The 20,135-nt window shown below is 40.5% G+C and overlaps 1 protein-coding gene across 2 annotated transcripts; it reads left to right on the top strand.

The window, feature by feature from the left end:
- Nucleotides 1-5,278: 5,278 nt before the first annotated feature.
- On the top strand, nt 5,279-19,472 carry XRCC2 (X-ray repair cross complementing 2). 2 transcript variants are annotated; one of them, XM_088158847.1, is made up of 4 exons: nt 5,279-5,359; nt 9,657-9,738; nt 15,305-15,534; nt 15,629-15,768. In XM_088158847.1, the coding sequence occupies exons 1-4, from the start codon at nt 5,321-5,323 to the stop codon at nt 15,653-15,655; spliced, it is 378 nt and encodes a 125-aa protein (XP_088014973.1). In that variant the 5' UTR covers nt 5,279-5,320; the 3' UTR covers nt 15,656-15,768. The 2 variants fall into 2 exon arrangements, with proteins under 2 accessions (XP_088014973.1, XP_014727706.1); XM_014872220.2 differs by having other exon boundaries at nt 15,305-19,472.
- Nucleotides 19,473-20,135: the final 663 nt, after the last annotated feature.

The following is a 20,135-nucleotide window of genomic DNA, read 5'->3' as shown; positions in this document are numbered from 1 at the left end:
TTGTGGTTTGTTTTCACCAAGAAATACCAGTCAGCTTGAACTCAGTGCCAACTACCCTACTAGAGGATGCCCTTTTAGCAGTGTGCCTAGGGGATCATAAACAGCTAATTAATTAAGATACTGATTCACTCCTATTGACAGGCCTAGGATTTGTGAGAATTCTTCAGCAGGGTCAGAGTGCCTGCATGGATTCTTTGTAAACTCTGGGGCTTGTAAGGGCATCAACACTCAAGCAAAGGGTAAGCCACAGGAGTAGAATTTAGAAAGATCATTCATACTTCGTTGAACAGCACTGTAGAAGGCAGAGGACAAGCACATCTGACTGAGGCAAAATTTGCTTTATTCCCATCAGTGGGGTATGAGCAGAGAGGGAGGTTCACAAGGTCAAACACAAGACCTCTCTCTCCATGGGCTGCAGGTCAGAGCTCAACTACTCAAAGAGAAACTTCATCTGTAGTCCCTGCTGGCTATGAAAGTGGCTTTACAAATCACATGTTCTTCTCTGTAAGCCTTACTTACTTATTGCTAACCTGAAACTGTGCCCGCAGACAAGCCAGAAAATACCCCTGGCTGGGTCACCAATACAAACCCAGTCCAAGCAAGGGGTATCTGGCAATTTTGCAGTGACCAGTGGAGAATCATTCAGGCAGGACAGAAGTGGCTGCAGGGAAAGGACAATGTGGTAATTCCAGCTCAGGAATACAAGCAAAAGGCAAATAAGAAACCTAGATAGAAATACAGATGAATAGCTGCACAGAGCAAGTTTATTTCTGATGTATGGCTGCAAGCTCAAAGGTAAAGCAGAAAATCCAGGAACTGGCCATGAAACTATTCCAGGCCAGGTTGGATTGTGCTCTGAGCAACAGAGGTGGAAGGTTCCCTGCCCATGGCAAGGGACAAGAACTAGATGAGCTTAAAGGTCCCTTCCAACCCAAACCATGTTATGATTCTATGATCACAGATGCCAGAATTAATAAAGACCTGGACTTGCTTTTTCATGCCTAGCAGTCCAGCTACCAGTGGATTAAATTATTTTCTCTTTGTGGGGTGGTTTTTATTTTTTCAATAAAAATTCAGGAAATCTATGCAGCAAATCTATCAGCTTTTCTGAGGTCAGTGAAATTATAACACATTTGCAATTTAGGTTATTTATTTCTCAAATAAACAGATAAATTAGACTACCATAAAGCCCAAATGCATCTAAGGAAAGTGGCAGCTCTCCAGGTAAAAAGAATCGGCCATCTGCTCTAAAAAATAAAAGCAAAAATCTAATAAAACCCAGTGACAGATCACTTCACTCATTGAGAGAAACTTGGAACAGTGAGGCTGAAATCAGCTCCTCAGTGAAACTGGAGGAGTCACACAACAGAGAGGTTGCAACTAATCTGATGGCATTCACTACATGGAGACTCAACACATACTTTAAATCTTAATTCTTACTACCACTACTACTTCTGTTGTTATTATTATTAATCCTTTTTAGGTCTGCTTACAACTTTGAGATGGTCTTTAGTTGATAAACCTTTTGGGGTTTGAGCATTACTACACAAAAGGTAAGACTCAACTCAAAACCTTTCTGTTTTATTTCTGGGAGTGATTCTTTTGTGTAATGACTTTTGGAAGAGTCAACTTTTCACCTCTGGAATGAAGGTATTTAAGAGTCTGGTCATTAATTAGGAAGACAACAATTTACCAAAAGAGTTTAGTTCAACTATATGAACAAACAGTTTTCAAGCTAAAAGATATGTTTGGAGCTGGTCTGTGCTGGAATGTCACCCACACAAATCTTGTGAGGGAACATTTAAGTGACAATACACTGAAAATTATGAAGCTTATTTTGGAGCAAAATCTCTGTGACTGGGAAAAAAAACGTTCAAAGGAGGAAGCATACATTTCAGTTTCTAAATTAGCTATTTCTTAATTAAATATAAAAGTTTGATGTGTTTTTTTGCAACCATCCTCACACAGTGTAACTTTCTTGTCAACATATTGGTTTTCTTCATGCTTTCCCCCTTTTGTTTAAGCTCTTACCTCAGGCCTTGCTGCAGAACAGGGTGTTAGTTCTTTAGACTGCCATCTAAAGTCTAATAATCTAATTCTTGGGACGACCGTAGACCAACTGGCAATTTAAATTTAGGGCTTTGCATCTTAAAAATAAATTAAATGTTTATATTTACAGTAGACTCTCAACAGCCCTGGGCCACCTGAGCTAGTCCTTCATTCTCTAGAACACATCCCAGGCTCCTTGTGTTGGCTGAAATTAACAATAGTGAATGTATGAATAACCAAATATTTTTTTTAAACAATACAATAAAAAATAATTTTGCTCAGGGCTGCAAATCCACTTTAAATACCTTCCTTTCTTGCACTGTCATTTTTCCTTGCAACAATGCAGGTCTTAAACACATGCAGTGGAAAATACAGGATCCCAGTGTGAGAGATGTTCAAAATCAAGATTAGGAAAGAGGAATTTTCTCCAAAATACACATTTCATAAAGACAGAGATGCTCACCCCTAGAGTCTGATCTTTCTGCTATTAGGAAAGTCCTCGTTCCTGCTGTTGAATTGCTACACGAGCAGTGCTGTGGCTCCAGGGGCCCCCTCAGGCTCCCCTCATGCCAAACAAAGGAACACTAATTTTCTGCCTGTAGAAGCAGGTAGAAACAGGTGTGCTGGGGCATGGAGACCCTGGACACTACGAGCTACTTACACCTGCAGTGCTTTAAGGAGGATTCTGCTGTTCAAGAAGGAAGAGTAAGGGGTGGGTAGGATGCTGTACTCCTGGATCACCCACTATCACTCAGAAACGTGACAGAAAATATGAAAGAATGACAAATAAATAAATAAATAAGCTCACCAGAAGCCCAAAAAATAAAGGGTGCAATTAAAATTCTTGCTCTGCTGAAACCAACGGTAAAGAATGTCTCTCCTTACCTATGTTACTGTTTTTCTCCTAAGAAGCAAGGTCAATGAAGAGGTTTAACATGCAGGGAGAAAAATAAACAAACAAAAAAATAAAGATGAACTATGAGAACTAAATAGACAGCTTTGATAAAATATTACAAAATGTGTTAAGATGCCAGCAATGGTGACTGCTGATGTGCAATCTGCCTATCAAGGTGACCAGTGTATTTGATTTACACACTTCTAATCATTATGTACTATTTCAAGCTATTAAATATCCTTAATATCGGGTTGTTGGGTTTTTTTGCTGCTGAGTTCTGTGTTGTTACCCTCTCTCTCAAACAAATATTTGTTGCTTGATTTCCATTGAACTGAGATACTTCATTTTGAATTAGATGGTAATGCCAAAGCTGTGTTCAGCCATGCAGTAGAAGAGCTCCCACAGAACCCTACTGGGACACTCACAATGCTAAGTGATGAGGTAGGAGTGGGCTTCAGTCGACTGGCATTTATCTGTGCTGTATATTTTATGGCTCTAAATTCAAGTAGCAATCACTTTTTAAAAATTAGTGCGACATCTTTAATTAGAGGACAAGAGCAACAAAGAACCTATAATTATTTTTAAAAAAATCATGTGGTTGATGCAGTGAGTGGTGTCTTTGTCATCACAGCAAGTCCACTCTGCTCTTGGGTTAGGTCACCCTCAGTGAGCTTCAAGGGCAATCACTACTAATTAACAAAGCTTTTAAACTCTTCCAGGGAACGTGGCCCAGACCACTGAGGTACTGTAAGAATACTCAGACACACAGCTCTTAAAGTTGTCTGTCCTTTATGTTGACTTCTTCCAAAATACAAAGCAGAAACTTCCTTCAGTACAATGAAACCAAAAGCATTATGGCTGCATTTTTGTGCCCTCCCTACACCCATCCAAGTCTTTCTCACCAGAGAACCATGCTCCTGATAATTTGGCACGTGTATCCATACACAGAAAAAGAAAAGCACAACTCAGGCTGTGCCATGACCATCTCCCTTCTGTATTTTAATGAGCAGAATTAGTACTGGACACCAAAACTAGAGGTTTGAGTTGGGTTAAATCTATCTAATGGCATCCATCTAGAGTTAGTCAAGTGGCAGCAACAGTGTGCTGTGTTTTATAGTGGAGCTATGTATTTTGGGCTGAAAGAAGGTTGAAAGAGTAAACAAACCTAATGCCTTGCATCTGAGGTTAGATTTTCTATTGTGGTACATGCTAGTAGAAACTCTTTTTTATAGACAAACATGATTTCTTTGAAGAAAGAGAGAACTGCACCACCAGTTTCTCCCCCTAACTGTAAGGACGTGCAGTATCACCGATAACCTCGCTAGACCCGAAGGGAGGATATCATTCCTGCTCTTTGATATGCAGATACTGGGAGCTGCTATTCTTATCCTGCTGGTTTTGCATTTAGCCTGTGGAAGGAACAAACAGGTTCTCCTGTGTTTGTGTTCTCCCCGTGCCCATCCTTCTCGCCTGCCCAGGTTGCACAAGCGCAGTGGACGGGCCGTGGTCCGGGAGGAGCAGGTCCTGCTGCTGGCCACGGGCACACGGCTGCTGACGTGACCAAGCCACCGACCATCAGCTCCTGCCTCAGAGCATCGCACCACGCAAGCCCAGGGACTTATTAAAAATACTCTATACCCCTTTTAATTGAAGCCATAATTGATAGCTGGCTTTGGCAAAGAGCAATTTCACAGGCGTCAAGAGTTTAATCCCAGCCACGTGAACGAGCTTCCCTTGAGTCACAGTGTCACCAAGGAGCATCCCCTGAGTCACACCAGCACAGCCACCTGCCCCTTTCCAGCAGGAGCAGAAAACACACACACACACCTATAGAAAGGCAAGTCCTTAAAATAAATTAACAGCTTGTCTCCAGGTGGGGGTCAGGGTCTTCTCTCAGGTAACTCGGGACAGGACGAGAGGACATGGTTGAAAACGGTGCCAGAGGAGGTTTAGGTTGGACACTAGGAAGAATTTATTCACAGAAGGAGCGATCAGACACTGGAATGGGCAGCCCAGGGAGGTGATGGAGTCATCGTCCCTGGAGGTGTTTAAGGAAAGACTGGACGTGGCACTCAGAGCTGTGGTCTGCTTCACATGGTGGTGTTCCGTCATAAATTGTACTCGATGACCCCAGAGCTCTTTTCCAACCTATTTCACCCTTTGATTCTCCCGGCCGCGTCCAAGGAACCCCAAGCCGCTTACTAGGGTCGGACGGGTGAGCGGCCGTGACTGGATCCGGAGGCGAGACTCGAACCTGCGGCTCCGCATCCCGCAGGCTCCACCCCGCGCTGCCGGGGGGCAGAGCCGCGCAGGCGCAGAGGGCGCGGCCGGGCGGGGGCGCTGCGGGGCGGTGGCGGCGGCGGGCGCGGGGCCGCCATGGGTGACGCGTTCGGCGGGGCGGAGTCGGGCACGCAGGTGAGGCGCGGCCCCCGCCCCGCTCCCCTCAGCCCCGGGCCCGGGCACACGGGCGGGGAGGGCCGGGTGAGGCCGCAGCCGGGGGACAAGAGGAGCTCCGAGGCTCCCGCCCCCGCGGGGCAAACCCCGCAGGGCCTCCTGAGGGGGCGGTGCGGGAGGGAGGGAGTTCCGCCCCCCGAGGCTTTCCCGGTGGATTGCCCGCGGATCCGGGAGGGCTGAGGCTCTCCTGGGTCTCTGTTCTGCCTTTGTGTCGGGGTGCGGGTGGGCTCCTGCCGTGGGCGCTTCTTGCAGCACGGGGAGAGAGGTTGGTTCAGGTGTTTGGATAATTCCTTTATAAATGTTATAAATACTCCCTTCGCGGTCCCCTCCCCAGCGTTGGAGGGGATGCCTAAGGAATACCTGTGAGGAAGGTTTCATTTAAAGGTTCGGACTTGATGATCTTAAAGGACTCTTCCAAATTTATGATTCTATAAATTAACATTATGCAAGATGGAATTGCTTTCCTCCTCTTTAGGAGAAAAGAGGTTTGATTTTCAGGATCTTGTTGTGTTGTTTCATTAGTTTAGGGGATTTTTCATTTCTGGATGTTTTATTTGATAGAAACTTCCACTTGCAATCAGCAACTTAATTGCTTGGAGATTTGCGTGTAAGTGTACCAGAATATGCTGAATAGTTTACATAAAACAGAAAAGTGTGATAATATATATTTATTGTTAGAGCCCTATATGGTTTTTAGTGGGACTTGTGCTTTTAAGCCCTTTTGACACTTTAAAGAAAAAAAATAGTACCAGATGTCCACTCTTGGCAAATGGACACGAATTAAGGAGATGAGCTGTGCTCTTTGTCCAAGGGGTAAATGCATTTATTTGTCCACATGAGTGGTGCCAACAGGGAATGCACATGGCATCAACTGCCTGCAATGGATGGATATCCAACCTGGAACAAGGGAGGAGCTGGCAACCAATGGGTTAAGAAAAGTCAATGTATGAATACAGTGTCCAGACAAAAAATAGTAAAAGCACTTGAAACAGAAAACACTTAATTTAAAACAATACTTCTTTAAATAGTCTCATGCATAAAGTCAGATTTTACTGAGTTATACTGAGAGCGCAATATTATGCTTTTATTATTGAATGTGATTAATACAACAAATTAAAACTTCTTGCAAAACACCTTTGGTATATCACAATAAAATAATGATAAATGGCTTGCATATATATGTCTTCATGCCCAAAGTTTACAAAAGCTCAGTCAGAGCGGTTATAGTGGTTGAGAATTAAATTTTGTCTAGTACTCGAGATAGGTTTGTATGTGTAAATAGCCTGTAGGTTAGCTCACAGCCTCTACCAGAGCTGGAGTATTTAATTTGAATTTCTTTAACATTTTAATGAAGTAATCTCTCATTCCTGACAAGGCCTACGCATGTGCTTCCATTGATGCACAGCTCTGTTGAAACTAACAGAGTACGAGCATGTCATGTATTAGTGGGACTGTCCATATGCATATTGTTTATTAAAAGGATAATAAATTATAAAAGGCATAGCTGGAATATTTGAGTCCCATCAGCTTTGTCATTAATGACATTTAACCCAGCTGCTGCTGAACTTTTGCTGTAGAGCTTGTTCTCTACATGTAACTGCACATTTATGCAGTTTCTTGCTGGCATAATTATATTTTCAAAGAACACCTAAGAGTGAGGAGCTACCACTAGTAGGTTGCTAAAGGGTGGTGTTTTGTGTAAAAAAAGATGAAGAGAGGCTTATAGAGGAAGAAATGAGCACCTATACTTTGATTATAGAATCTGAAGTCTCTAATATGGGATTTGAAATTGACTTGGGATTTTTTTTCTAAGATCTTCCCAGTCCAAGGCTCTCTCCAGTGGTGCTTTACTGCTGTGTTCTGTGCATTGTGATAAAGCTTGGGATACCTGACATCCACCCTCCAGATTACCCTTTACATGCTGTAGGTTTCTCCCCCTTCCCATTTTCCAGAAGAACATGTGAGGAGGCAAAATGGGAATGCCTCTTCTGGAACAGAGCCAAGGTGGCTCTTGCTTTATTTGGAACAGCTCGTGCTCTCTCTGTCTGTAACGTGGGCAGAGGTGAGGGATACCTGTGCAGTGTCTCATCTCAGCTTTGCTTCCATCACTTCTGCTGCTGTGTGGACAAACCTTTGTGAGAGTTGAAGGAAAATTGTTGGCTGTTTCTGCCAGGAACCCCGTTGCTCCCAGCATGGCACTAATGAGGCAAGTGCCTTTGGAGATTCTGCTTCAGAACTCGGAAGTAAATACAAGCTTGATAAAAACACAGGTGCACTATCATCAGCAAATTACCATAAATTACCTACATGAGCAGTGCTCAGAGAAAGCACCTGTAGTTATTTAAAATTAATATATAAACTTGCCACTTAAATAACGGCAGATTCGTATTTAAATGATAGCAATCCATTTACTGTGTGTTTCCAGAGCTCTCCCAGTAAACTTAAAGAGTTGATAGTTGACAGGGGCTCACTGCTCCAGCAAAAATAAACTGCAGAGGATATATTTGTTAGTGTACCAATTAGGAGCAGGAGGCTGCAGCAATGTGCTTAGGCCAGCAGCAGTGCCCATCACTGAGCCCCTGTTATCCGTGTGCCACAGTGGTGCTTCCTCTGCTGAGAAGTGAAGAGCATCAGAAAGCAGCAGCCTGTGGTGGTTTTCCTCTTTCCCTCAACTCCCACTGCCAATGAAGGGATGAGAAATTCCTGGTTCTTCTCCCCAGTGGGTGCAGCCTCTCCTCACCAGTGGACCTGGCACATGCTTGCACAGAAGTGCTGCACATGTAGGGTCTGCCAAGGCCCTCTTGGTAGCTGAGAGCTGCTGGTTTATGTGCCCCAAGTTACATTCCTGTATTCTTACATACATATGTCCATCTGGATTTTTGCTTTGTCCAGATTATGGAACCCTGCTGGTTCCCAGGAGTTCGCTGTGTGTTCTCTGTGCTGCACAAATGTGTGAAGTGTAATGGGAGGATCTGCTGATCCAGAGCAAGGTCAATTTGAGTGGTTTTTTGGCCCTTCAGAGGACGAGTCAGAAAACTCCTGGACACGTGTGAAGAGGCCAAGGCAAACACATTGACATTTTGTTAATGGAAGGGACTCTTAAAATGTCAATGAAAATGTCACACTTAGATTCCCATTGTGACCACTTGAAGTAAATTCAGGGCCATTTAATAGAGTTTTATTTTACTGTTAAAGGCGAACACACACAGAGCTGTTCAAAGAACTTTTAAGATCATTCAGAGCAAATGTTGCTCATGGATGTGACAAGGAGGAAAACAAGATAAGGCAGCAGTTTGAAGGTGTGTGCTTATTGCTCTTTTGGTCTTGAGGATGGGATAAAACTGAACAGGATTTGTTTTGTTCAGATCTTTAAATGACAGCTGGGTGTCTTGGAGGATGTAGTATTTGGCTGAGCATCCTGATAATTTCCTTTCCCATGTGTGCTAATACATGTAGGGAATAACAGCTCTAGTACCAGGGAAAATGTTCACTCTTGCTTTACACAGTGTGCCAGAACTACTAATAATACAAGATTTGTGAATACCTGTCTGCTTGCTATGCAAATACCTCTCAATTTAAGAAACTGTCCTTGATCCTTGAAGTAATTAGTTTTACAATGGACTTAGTTTAAGAGGGGCTTTGGAGAACTTGCTTAACAAATTCAAGCTTGCTTTAGGAAGGTTCTTGCAGAGTCACTGGTGACTAATTACTTTTGAACATTCTTAATCCATACTCTGTTTGAACAAGTAACTATGGTATAATAGGATTGTAGCCCAGAGGAGTCCTGTGTAAGTTTTCAAGTGAAATGCACATGGTTTTACTTATAAATGCTCAGAGAGGCTGGCTCAGGGGATTGATGATGGGTAACGTTTCACCTCTCTGCCAGTATTTTTTTTTGGAGGTGATGGTTGTTACAAATGATGTTCTTTCCCTTTGTTCTTTGGAATGGCAGCACTGCTGTGTACCGGAGGTGATTCCTCTCACTAATGTCCCTGAGCAGCCTTTGCTCTTTAAACTTTATTTCTCCTCATAGCCACTGGTTCTGCGCGCTTATTGTTTATAAGGATGGGACCTTATGTTGCTGTAGTCCAGACTATAGATTTCCATATGTATTTATGAAAACATTTTTTAAATCAGGCTAATCTTTCAATAGAGCTGTCATGGAAAACTGTCAGTTCTTAGAATCCTAATTTAAATTTGTTTCCTGAGGTCCATTATTTTAAGTTAACAGCATGGCTCTTTGTCTTGTCTTTAAAAGCTGCTTGCACGCCTTGAGGGCAGAAGTTCTCTGAAGAATCTTGAACCTTATCTGTTTGCTGAGGAAGGATCTCCTGTTCATGGTAAAAATGTGTCTTTATCCCATTTATGGAAAAATGTTCATGTAAAAGTTTTCTCAGAGATAAGCATACAAGTAAATTATTTTCCCTAGATCAGAATTTTAATTGTTGCCATAGTTCAATGCAAACTAGGTAAAATGGAATAATGCAACGTCACCCTTCCAAACATTATTAAATAGGCCTTAAAATCTACTTTATGCATATCAAAACACAGATGTAGGTGAGCAAATACCAAGCACGTTGATCAGTGTCAGTAGTTTTCCAGCAATTTGTTCTAGAGTCTGTCATTAAACCTATTTGTTTGTTTGTTTTTAATCAGTGGTCTAGACAACTACCACAAAGTCATAACTGCAGAAATTTGCAAAGAACATGAGGTTCAGTAAATAGCAAAGAGTTCAGTGATACTGAATTGTCTGGGTCAGTTAGGATAAAGGGGCATGAACAAACAGTGTTTTTCAATGAAGCCAAGTCATCAAGCCATTCAGTCTTGAAAAATCCTAAGTATGCTTAGATAGAACTTCATAAACAATTCCATTATGGACATAGGTACTAATTAGTTGAATGAGTTCACAATGTCAGGATCAACATGACTCATAGAGACCTTCAGTGAATGAAGGAGAATTTCAGATTGGAGAAGTGAGGTAACCTTTCAATGACACCAGTACAAGAAATTTTAAGATCGAGGTTTGATATTTTAATGAAAGAAATTAGTGAACTAAACAGCAATTAACACACTATTCAGGAAGTCAGACTGATTTTCCAGATGGTGTGAAATTTCATGAATTTCATGATGGAAGAGACAACTGATTACACAAGACTAAAAATATATATATGAAAAAAGGCATATGAGTGGCAAACTGTAAAAATCAGTAGTGAGGTACTACTGCTGTGGAGTTTATGTATGAGTGAGTGGATTTCATAGGGCAAGTACGTGGCTTCAGTGGTTAGCAGCACACTTGTCTGCAGTTTGAATTCCCACAAATACGGAAGGTTCAGAAAGAGCAATAAAAAAAATCAGGATAATTGGATGAGAGATGATGCTTAGTCTTCAAACACAATCACTGTGAGACCCTTTATGTATTGTTCTGCAGCACTAGAGAGCACACGTGGGCTTTAGCAGTATGTGATTCCTGCCCTGAAAGTTTCCAATGTGACATAACAATGATAAAGGGCAGAGAAATACTGCTAAGCCTGTGCAAGTAGAGCACAGAAGAATATTTGAATACTCTCATTTCTGAACTGTTGTGTTACTCACAAGAAGAATTAAGGGCCAGGAGTGAAATTGGTGTATGCTTCACAATGCTCTTAAATTCTTTTTTTTTTTTTTTTTTTTAAGAAGATGAGATATTACTGTATTTTTTTTCAAAACATAAATGTTAAATGATCTTTTAGTCTGGATGTTTGGTTTTTTTTAGTCAAGTTTACACACAACAAATGTTTGAGACTAAACTGGTTATGTACTTGTCAAACAGATTTTAAGAAGTTTTCTTGGGGATCACTGACTGCCCCTGCTGCAGTCCATAGTGTTACATAATTTCATGTCAAATTATCTGCTTTGCTCTTAAAGCTTTATAGGTTGTTCATATCTGTCTGAAGACTATTCCAGAACCTCAGTTTTAAGATGGCTGGAAACCTTCTCAAATTCATCACTGGTTTCTCTGTGCCAACAGAGTCATTGAACTTTTGAAGCACTTGTATTTTTCTTCTGCTTCGAACAAATGGTATCAATTATTACCCATACTGGTCATGCTTTTTGGCTGACATTAATGAAGCTGCCTAACATATTAGCACAGCTCTTTAGCTGTATATATATAAATGGACTTCACCTTTTATTACGTTTTTGCTTTGTCTTTTAATACCACAGTACTCATGTGAGCCCATGTGTTATTTTGATGTGTGTTCTCATTATTCAGACTTAAATCCCTGTTGAAGGCCTACCTCTTCATTTGTCATGAACTTGACTTTTAGTGTGTCACTGTGGAATTCTTTAATATGTTGCCCATGAAGTCAATACTGAACAGCTCTTCATCTAAAATGCTGTGATTAAAGCAATGCAAAGACCTAAATTACTCTTTTTTTCTGATGGATTTTAAACCAAACAAATATGAAGTTTCAATAAACTTTCCAAAGGTTGCATTTTAGTTGAGTGTTTATAACTTGCATGTCAGGGTACTGTAAAATAGGGACAGGTAATATAGGTATTAATGTGATATTCTAACCACTGCTTCTAATTATGATCGACTTGCATATTTAAGAGCACATAAGTACATTAATTGCATACCATTTAAGCTCTTCTGCAATGGAGCAAAAGTGACACAAGCATTAAATAATCTTCTGCTATTGCCGGTCATATTTCCCCTGTGCCACTGGCATGAAGGTGTGGGTGTCAGTGGAAGTCTCTGATGTTCACCAATTGCATGACACCCAACATTAACTTGGAATAAATATTAGGCCTTTCTACTTCACTTACAAATGGTATAAATACTAGTGACAGCTTCTGCACAGTGTTGTAAATTACCAGCCCAGGAACTTCAAGGTAGCCTACAATGTGAAACACACAAAGTTTTTGCAGAGTATTCCAATAGCCTGTTTGTATCTGTAGTGTCAGGAAATAGTTTAACCAGCATTTGCTGGTGGATTGATTACAGACAAAAATAAAGCTCTTTTCATTCAAGATATAACACCAAACTGATGACCAGGACTGAGCACGGTGTTTCAGTTAAAAATATATTAATCTTACATAAACATTCACATTTCTTCAGTATAATTTAGTTTAACCTGCATGCCCGTTCATAGGACTGGAATATTGTTAGTCTGCCCACAATGGGCCAGTCCAGGCTGCCCTGAGCCAGGCAGTGTGTTGGAGGAATTCTTAAAACCTAACTCTTGAATTCACCAGTGCTCAATTTCATGTGAAATCACCCTGCTCATCCATCTCCATCTGTTAAATCTTCACAAACTTAAGTCTTTATTAACCCAATTAGTTTGTCTTCTACATGTTTTGCCAAGCTAATGGAACATTCATCTACTGATATGTTTAATGTCTGCCAACACCAATTCTAATAGAAAAAATTCCCATTAACTTTCTTCAATGTTAAATTGCTGTTCCTGCTCTCCCTCTCAGCCTGTTCTCATCCTGTGACAGTATCTTTTTACTAATCCTCCTTTCAAAGTTGTTTTGACATTAATGGATGATGCTAGTCCTGATCACTCAGTTTCTTCTGTGACCTATTGTCAGCGTGTCAGAGGCTTCTTGAAAATGTCGCTGGCCTCACTTCCTCCTTTGCTGTGTCACGGTTTGTCTTCTCTAATCCAGAGAAATGAATTTGCCCTCTTATCTTACTGTAACAGCCTGGTTGTTAATTCAATGAAACCCTACATTTATAGATGTTGCTATAAATGGCTCCTGTTTTGCACCCGTTCTTCTTGTGGGCAGCCTCTTGGATAATCAGGAAGGCACAGAAATCCCCGGCTCTCTTGAGGTTTTCTTGCAGTCCAAGCTGTTACTGTTTTCAGACTAACTCAAGTGTCTTGGTCAAACTACAAGGCAGCTGTGTATCTCTTTCAGCAATGTTGAACAAACTTTGAGGGGTGCTTGGCTGTCTTGCTATTCACATTTATAAACCACCACCACAAAAACCTCAGAGAATGATTTTTGTAATTCAACTTAGAATTTTTACTTAAATAAGTTTTATTAGTTTTATTAGTTCTGCCAATAAAAAAAAAACTCATCCAGTTACTCATTCTGTAGCATACAGACATCCTGCTAGAATGTCTTCAAATGGAAAAAGTGAAATATTTATTTCCAAGAATAATTTTTGAATCCAGCAGGTCATACTTTGCTCTAAAGGCAGGTGAAGCAGTCTATTGCCTGTTGGCCCCACTCAGTTACTGGTCTGGATTCAGAAATGCCAATCAGGGTGGCAGAAATTTTGTGCCACAGCCAGTGGCAAAAGATAAACTTTGTTCCTTATCAAGAGCTGCCTTACGCAATTGTTCTAAAATATTTCAAGAGACAAAATATGAGGGAATGACCTACCCAGCACTTCTAGGAGTTCTTCCAGGCTGGTATCTCACTCTGCCAGGGTGTGGTTATGTCTTTGGCACAGGCTGTGTGACAACAGAGCCACTGGCTGCAAGTCTCAGAGCAGGGCACTGTGACCTCTGGACAGGAAGAGAAAATAAAAACTCATGTCTTGGGAAGTGTAGTTATCTTTCATCTCAGAAGTGAGGGAGCCATTCAAAACAGCTTAGTAAGGGCTTGAGAGGCAATCAAACTTTTTAATAAATTTCAAAGTATCAGAAATTCATAGAAATGGTGTTTCTGAGTGTCACTGAAATGGACAGACTTGGCACATCAGGTGTAAATTGCTTTTAACACTTGCAAAGGGAGAAGAGCTTGGTTTCTTCCCTACCATTCTCCTCCCCTCATCCCAAACTGCATCTTGATGTTGTAGGCACTTGTGAATGAGGACATCCTCTGGAAGTTGAGCAGTGACTTGAAAAACCCTGTTAACTCAGGCAGGCACAAACATGTTTAAGGAAAGTTGCAGTTAATTCTCTACTCTCACGTCCCCCTATGGAAAGCTGTTATGCCATTTGCACTTGCCAAGGCTGTGGAAATCTCTCACCTTCCTGCAGTTACAGTTGTGTGATTCTCCATACTGCATGTAGTTATCCTTCTGCCTATAAAATCCAAAATGTAATAAATAAATAATCCAGTTCCCAAAATTAGAAATTTATAAAGAGCAGCTAATAAATTAACTTTTTCTAGAGTCTTGCTCTGATACAAGACATCAGAAGACTTTGGATAAGGCTTTAGAGTATCTTGCATTCACATCCAACAAAAGAACTGGTTTCCTAATGAAGCGTAATGCTGTTTTTAATTAACATTTAAAATTTTTATGATATATATTTTATGACCCACATGGATGAGGTAATTAGGCTGAATCCTTTTATGAACAGAGATCCTTTGCTTCAGACAGAGGCTTTGCCTGAAGTTGAAGGAATCCCTGAGTCTCTCTTGTCAAAAGAAGCAGTTTCACATTATTATCACTACAGTAGAATGTAAGTGCCAAATAAACTTTCTGGTCTTCTCTTCAGTCACAGATTCCTAGAGGAATCTTGTGGCATTCAGCATGTGACATCTATGTGAAATGACCTCTAATATGTCAAAGATTCTTGGTTTTGTTCTCTACTTTGTTTTTTCTTATTTGTGTCTGCATAATGTAGATGGTTTCTTAGCCACTTTTTTATAGCAGCTTCCTCTTCTGCCTCCATCTGCCTTAATGACACAGATGAAATCCAGTTGCCAACGTTTTATTGATGGAAGTCTCCTAGATGGTGCTGGCAGAGGTTTTCAACCTTTGTTCACAGTTGGTTAACTTCATTTTAGAGCCTTTCTTGAAAACTGAAATATCTTTTGGTAGATGCTAACCAGAATTTTAACAGTCAATAAAATGCATTCCCCAATTTTTGGAATAGTGAGTATTGGTTCAGAAAACACTGAAAACCAACTCTAGGCTATAAATGCTCTTACCTGACAACGTGCTGCTTTGTTTCTGAACAGGAGATGTTATTGAATTCCATGGTCCAGAAGGGACGGGGAAAACAGAAATGCTTTATCACCTGATAGCCCGCTGCATCATTCCCAAAGCAGAAGGAGGACTGGGAGTAGAAGTCATGTTTGTTGACACAGATTACCATTTCGATATGCTCCGGCTGGTCACCATTCTTGAGAGCAGACTGGCACAAGGGACAGAAGAAATGATCAAGCAGTGCCTGGGAAGGCTTTTCCTTGTGAGCTGCAGTAGTAGCACTCAGTTACTCCTCACTCTCTACTCTCTAGAAAACCTGTTCTGTGCTCACCCCTCACTTTGTGTTTTGCTTTTAGACAGTTTATCAGCTTTTTATTGGATAGACAGAAGCAACGGAGGGGAGAGTCTTACCTTGCAGGAGATGAACCTGAAGAAATGTGCTAACTTCCTTGAAAAGCTTGTGACACAGCACCACTTGATCCTCTTTGCAACAACACAGACACTAATGCAGAAATTTGCAAGCTCTGCCGAAAGCTTTTTACCTTCAAAACTTCCACATGAAACTGACACAGACTACAGGCCTTATCTCTGTAAATCATGGCAGCAAATGGTAACCCACAGGATATTTTTCTCTAAGCAGTGTAATTCTGGCAACAGCAAGGGTTTTACTGTAGTTTCTTGCCACCTCAAAAGAAACCAGATAGTAAAACGTTCATTTAGTATTGCAGAATGTGGAGTTCAGTTTTAACACCAGTTTCTTTTTATAAAAGTTTATCAAATCCTGGTGCTTAAGGCCTGATTAGGTCTAAGTAGCTTTTAGTAACTTTTCAACTAGCTAGTTGTTGCTGGGTGTTTAATAATTGTTGTCAACATTTTCTCAAAATTCAGTGAAGGGCAGGGAATGGTAATATTTTTTAATTACTTCAGCAATTCAGTCCAAACTATAGAGGAATGTTGACATTACTTGTTTGTACTTAATCAAGAAAATGGTAACCAAAGACACATTAAAGTCTTAGTATCCTTCAGCAGTGTAACCTATGTGGCCAAATGCCTATTGGAATTTCTGGATATTGCTGCTTTACACTCCTTTGTTTCCAAGCTCCAGAAGTAGGAGCCTCCTTGTCTGTGGCAGAGGTTGCAGAGAGACCAGAGTTCACTCTTTATAAACATTGGCCTTGGTTAATTCCATGTAGCTTTGGGCATAAGAAATGCCGGTTTTGCCTGAAGAAGGGGATTCATTTTCACAGCCTATTAAATAGTGGTGATCCAGACTGTGCTGCTATTCCTGGCTCTCAGCCTCTCCACTTACCTTAGTGAGTGCTCAGAGGAGCAGGGATTGCAGGTATTCTGACCCTTACAAACATCTACCATTGAAGAATCTTCAGCTATTAAAGAAATAGAGGCCTGGTTTCCATAGCTGAAGGAAAAGTAAAGACCCAGCTCTGGATACCTGTGAGTTTGTGCTGCATGCAGCAAACAATTTAGTTTTTGAAAATAATTAAGTGCAAGTTACAGGTTGTTTTGGGAGTGGAGGTGGGGTTTTTTTGTTGTTATTTATAATTTTTTAAAGATGCACAGACTTTTTTCTCTTCCCTCCCTCATTATTCCTTCCCACTTCTTTCCCTTCCCCACTCTCTCTAAGAAATCCAGGAATGCCATGCCTCTGGTCTTTTACCAATATGTATTTGCCACATGTAGAACATTTGTGTGCAGGATTTGCCATGTAACATGTTGCAATTCTGGCAAGGAAGATTCAGAACTTATGAGAAATGCCCTACAGTTCTGGCAAAGAACACCACATTATTTATGAACCTAGAGTGCCCTTTGAAAGCTTCAAAGTACTTTACAAGAAAGAAAATTGCACACAGTACATTATTTAATACAAAAACTTACATTAGCTTACAAATTCAAATTACTCAAACAAGGGGGAAATACTTCTCACAGCGATGTTTGTTCGGTCATGTTGCACAGCACATTTTATAGTTTAGATTGAAGAGATTATTAACAAAAATGCACATTAAGAAGTATCTAGCTCTGTATCTTTTTGAGGAAAATGCCTAAAAAACTCTGTTGTGAGACACTTACCTTTGAATTTCCTGACTTCTGAAGCAGCTTTTTCAAGCTGAATATATGTCTGGAATCCCAGCTGTGTATAGTTCAGTTCCCCCCTGGGTTCCACTGTGGCTGTTCACAATGAGTTCAGTTTAATTACTCTTTCTTTGGGAAAAGTTTCTTTTTTCCCTTCTCATTTTAAACCTTCCATCTGATCACTTCTTCACACCCATCAGTTCTTTTACTCTGACACACCAGCAAACTTTGCCTTTTCAACATCTCCCCTGAGCTGATAATTTTATAGAATGTCACTTCATTTGTGTTTTTCATCCATCAGCACCAATATGTATTTCATCTCAAAACCTGCCTAAGTACACAAATCCATGAAAAAATATATAACAACCATTCAGCCTAGAGTGAACCCAAGTTAGATAGTTTACCATGAGTAGACACATTCACTATGAATTATGATAAAGGGCATTATTGAATTTTTTGTAAAAAAGCATGGGAAATTTCAAGTAGAACTAGAGAATTTTAAAATTGGAAAATTCTAGGACAATGTAATTTCTATTAGAAAAAAATGAAAACCAAACAGCCCCCCTTTCCATTGGACAATACAGCTCCACTGATGATTAACTTCTTCATAAAATCATACTTGCTAAAGAATACGCTTGAGAAAAAAAAACAATGGATATGTTCTGGCATTCCCGTCTGGAAAAAAAGCTTTTATATTCTTCACAATGTAGTTTGTATTTTGCATTGTACTATAAAAGAAATGTCTAAATTGAAATGAAGCCAGAGTTCTAGTTGATCAAAAAGAGCACCTCAGGAAATTTTGAAATTTCCCAGTTTTATTTTTACTTTGAATGCAGACAGATTTTTTTAATTCTCTGGTAATTGTAATATTCATGCTCTGTACATTTGCTTTAGCTGTATAGCAAGCCTGAATTTCTGAGGTGCTGAGCATCTGCATATCCCTGTAATGCTGCAGGAGGGATAGGCAGTACATAATCTGGGAGTTCACTGACCTCATCCTCTGCCAAAATTATGCCATTTGGAAAAATGAACCTTTAGGATACAAGTCTCAGAAAGATGCAGTGATAAAGAACCTGGGAAGCAGCAAGTTGGTTTGTACCTTAATGCTCTGTGGGTATTAAACATGGGGTTGGCCATTTTTTAAGTGGAGAATTTTCTCAAGGTTTTGTCCTGATTGTAGTTAGTGGAGACTGTAGTCCATCCTTGTGAGCCTGGAAGAGTGTATGAAATGCAGCATTACACCTGGAATTCTCTCTTTAATGCAGATCCTCCTCTTTCACCTAGACCTGAAGTACCACCCTGTCTCCAGCCCACTGTCTCACCTGGGGTGCCCTGAGCTGCTGCAGCTCAGTCTCCCAGGAGGAAACACATTTCAGGTTAGTAGGTCTGTGCCAAATCAGCCCTGCAGAAGAGCGTGGAATACATGTATTCCTGAACTCTGATTTAGCCAGGTATTTCTTAGAAATGAAAATCCTTTCATGTCAGTGCCATTATTCTTCAGCTCAGGGTGGTATTATTAAGGCTTTTGTAGGCACAGGAACTTTTTACATTCCTTAGAATTTTGTTTGTTGTTTCATATGCAACATGGAATTAAAGCAGCAAGCTTGAAATAAAGAGGAACTCATTCACCCTTTCCCCCATCTTTTTCATAACAAGAGGTCTTCTTAACAAAACCAAATTAAGGTATTTTGCAGGTTTTATATTTATTTTCTACTAAACTAGTATTTCTATGGACACCTGGAAAGAAAATGTTGAATTTTATATTCAGTTAAAAGTTCTTTGTATTCCTAGACATTTTATAGAGCAAATAAAATACAAATAACAGTTTGCTTGGTTGAAGTTTGCACTTGCACATAAAATTCAAGTTTCCTTTTTCTTATATAACTAAACTCGGAAACATAATTTTCCTTGGAGTTTGGAAATGGCAGAATAGAAATGTTCTCCTTTGGAAGCATACCTGCAGTTGTATTTCTGCTGGAGAGTAATGGACAGAGGAAGAAGAAATACCACTTTGATGGCAGCTGCATAGAAGCTTTGGGCTGTGTCTGAAGAGGAACATGACTTTTTACTTTTCTGTGGCTGCTCTAATAAAATGTCTCTTGAACCACTTTATTCAAATGTACTTTTAATATGCAAATACCATACTGGGGCGATGGGCAACATCATTTTGCCATCACCAAGCCTGATACCAAACTTAAACCTTGGGATAAAGCTAAGCCACAGCACTAAACTCCAACTGGTGTAGGAAGTTGCAGTGAATTCTCACCTGTGTAAAAGCTGCAGACAGGTGCAATGTATCCAACAACTACAGAGTAGCACAGGACCCCTGCATTTCGTAAAGAAGGGGAGGCACTGGAAGGGCTTGGAAATCTTTGGCAATGGAAAAAAATTTCAGACAGGTAAAGGAGCATGAGTACAATGCATGTGCATGATCTGGATGGAGAACTGATGCCCTGCAGCAGTTTCTCAAATCAAAGGTCTGGCCATCCCTGTGTGTGAGAGAAGACAGCAGAGTGGCACTGGGCTGTGAGTAACACAGAGTGTGACACAAGTGCCCAGGAACTGTTCACAGACCTCTCTAGCATGGGAATACTTTCAAAGAGAAGGTTGACTAGAGTGGCCCTGTAAGTTGTTCCCATCTGGGAATATGGATTCCACTATGTAGATGTTTTATAGCTTATTTATAATGAAAATGTAAAACTCTGGACTCAGGAGGAATTAAGTGTAAAAACAGACTTCCTATTTTATGTTGGAGGTTTTTCCCTCCAGCTTTAG

Source organism: Sturnus vulgaris, chromosome 1, assembly GCF_052056855.1.
Source record: "Sturnus vulgaris isolate bStuVul1 chromosome 1, bStuVul1.hap1, whole genome shotgun sequence".
Classification (NCBI taxonomy): Eukaryota; Metazoa; Chordata; class Aves; order Passeriformes; family Sturnidae; genus Sturnus; species Sturnus vulgaris.
The sequence above is the reverse complement of the archived record's forward strand: the minus strand, read 5'-3'. Positions and strand labels throughout refer to the sequence as shown.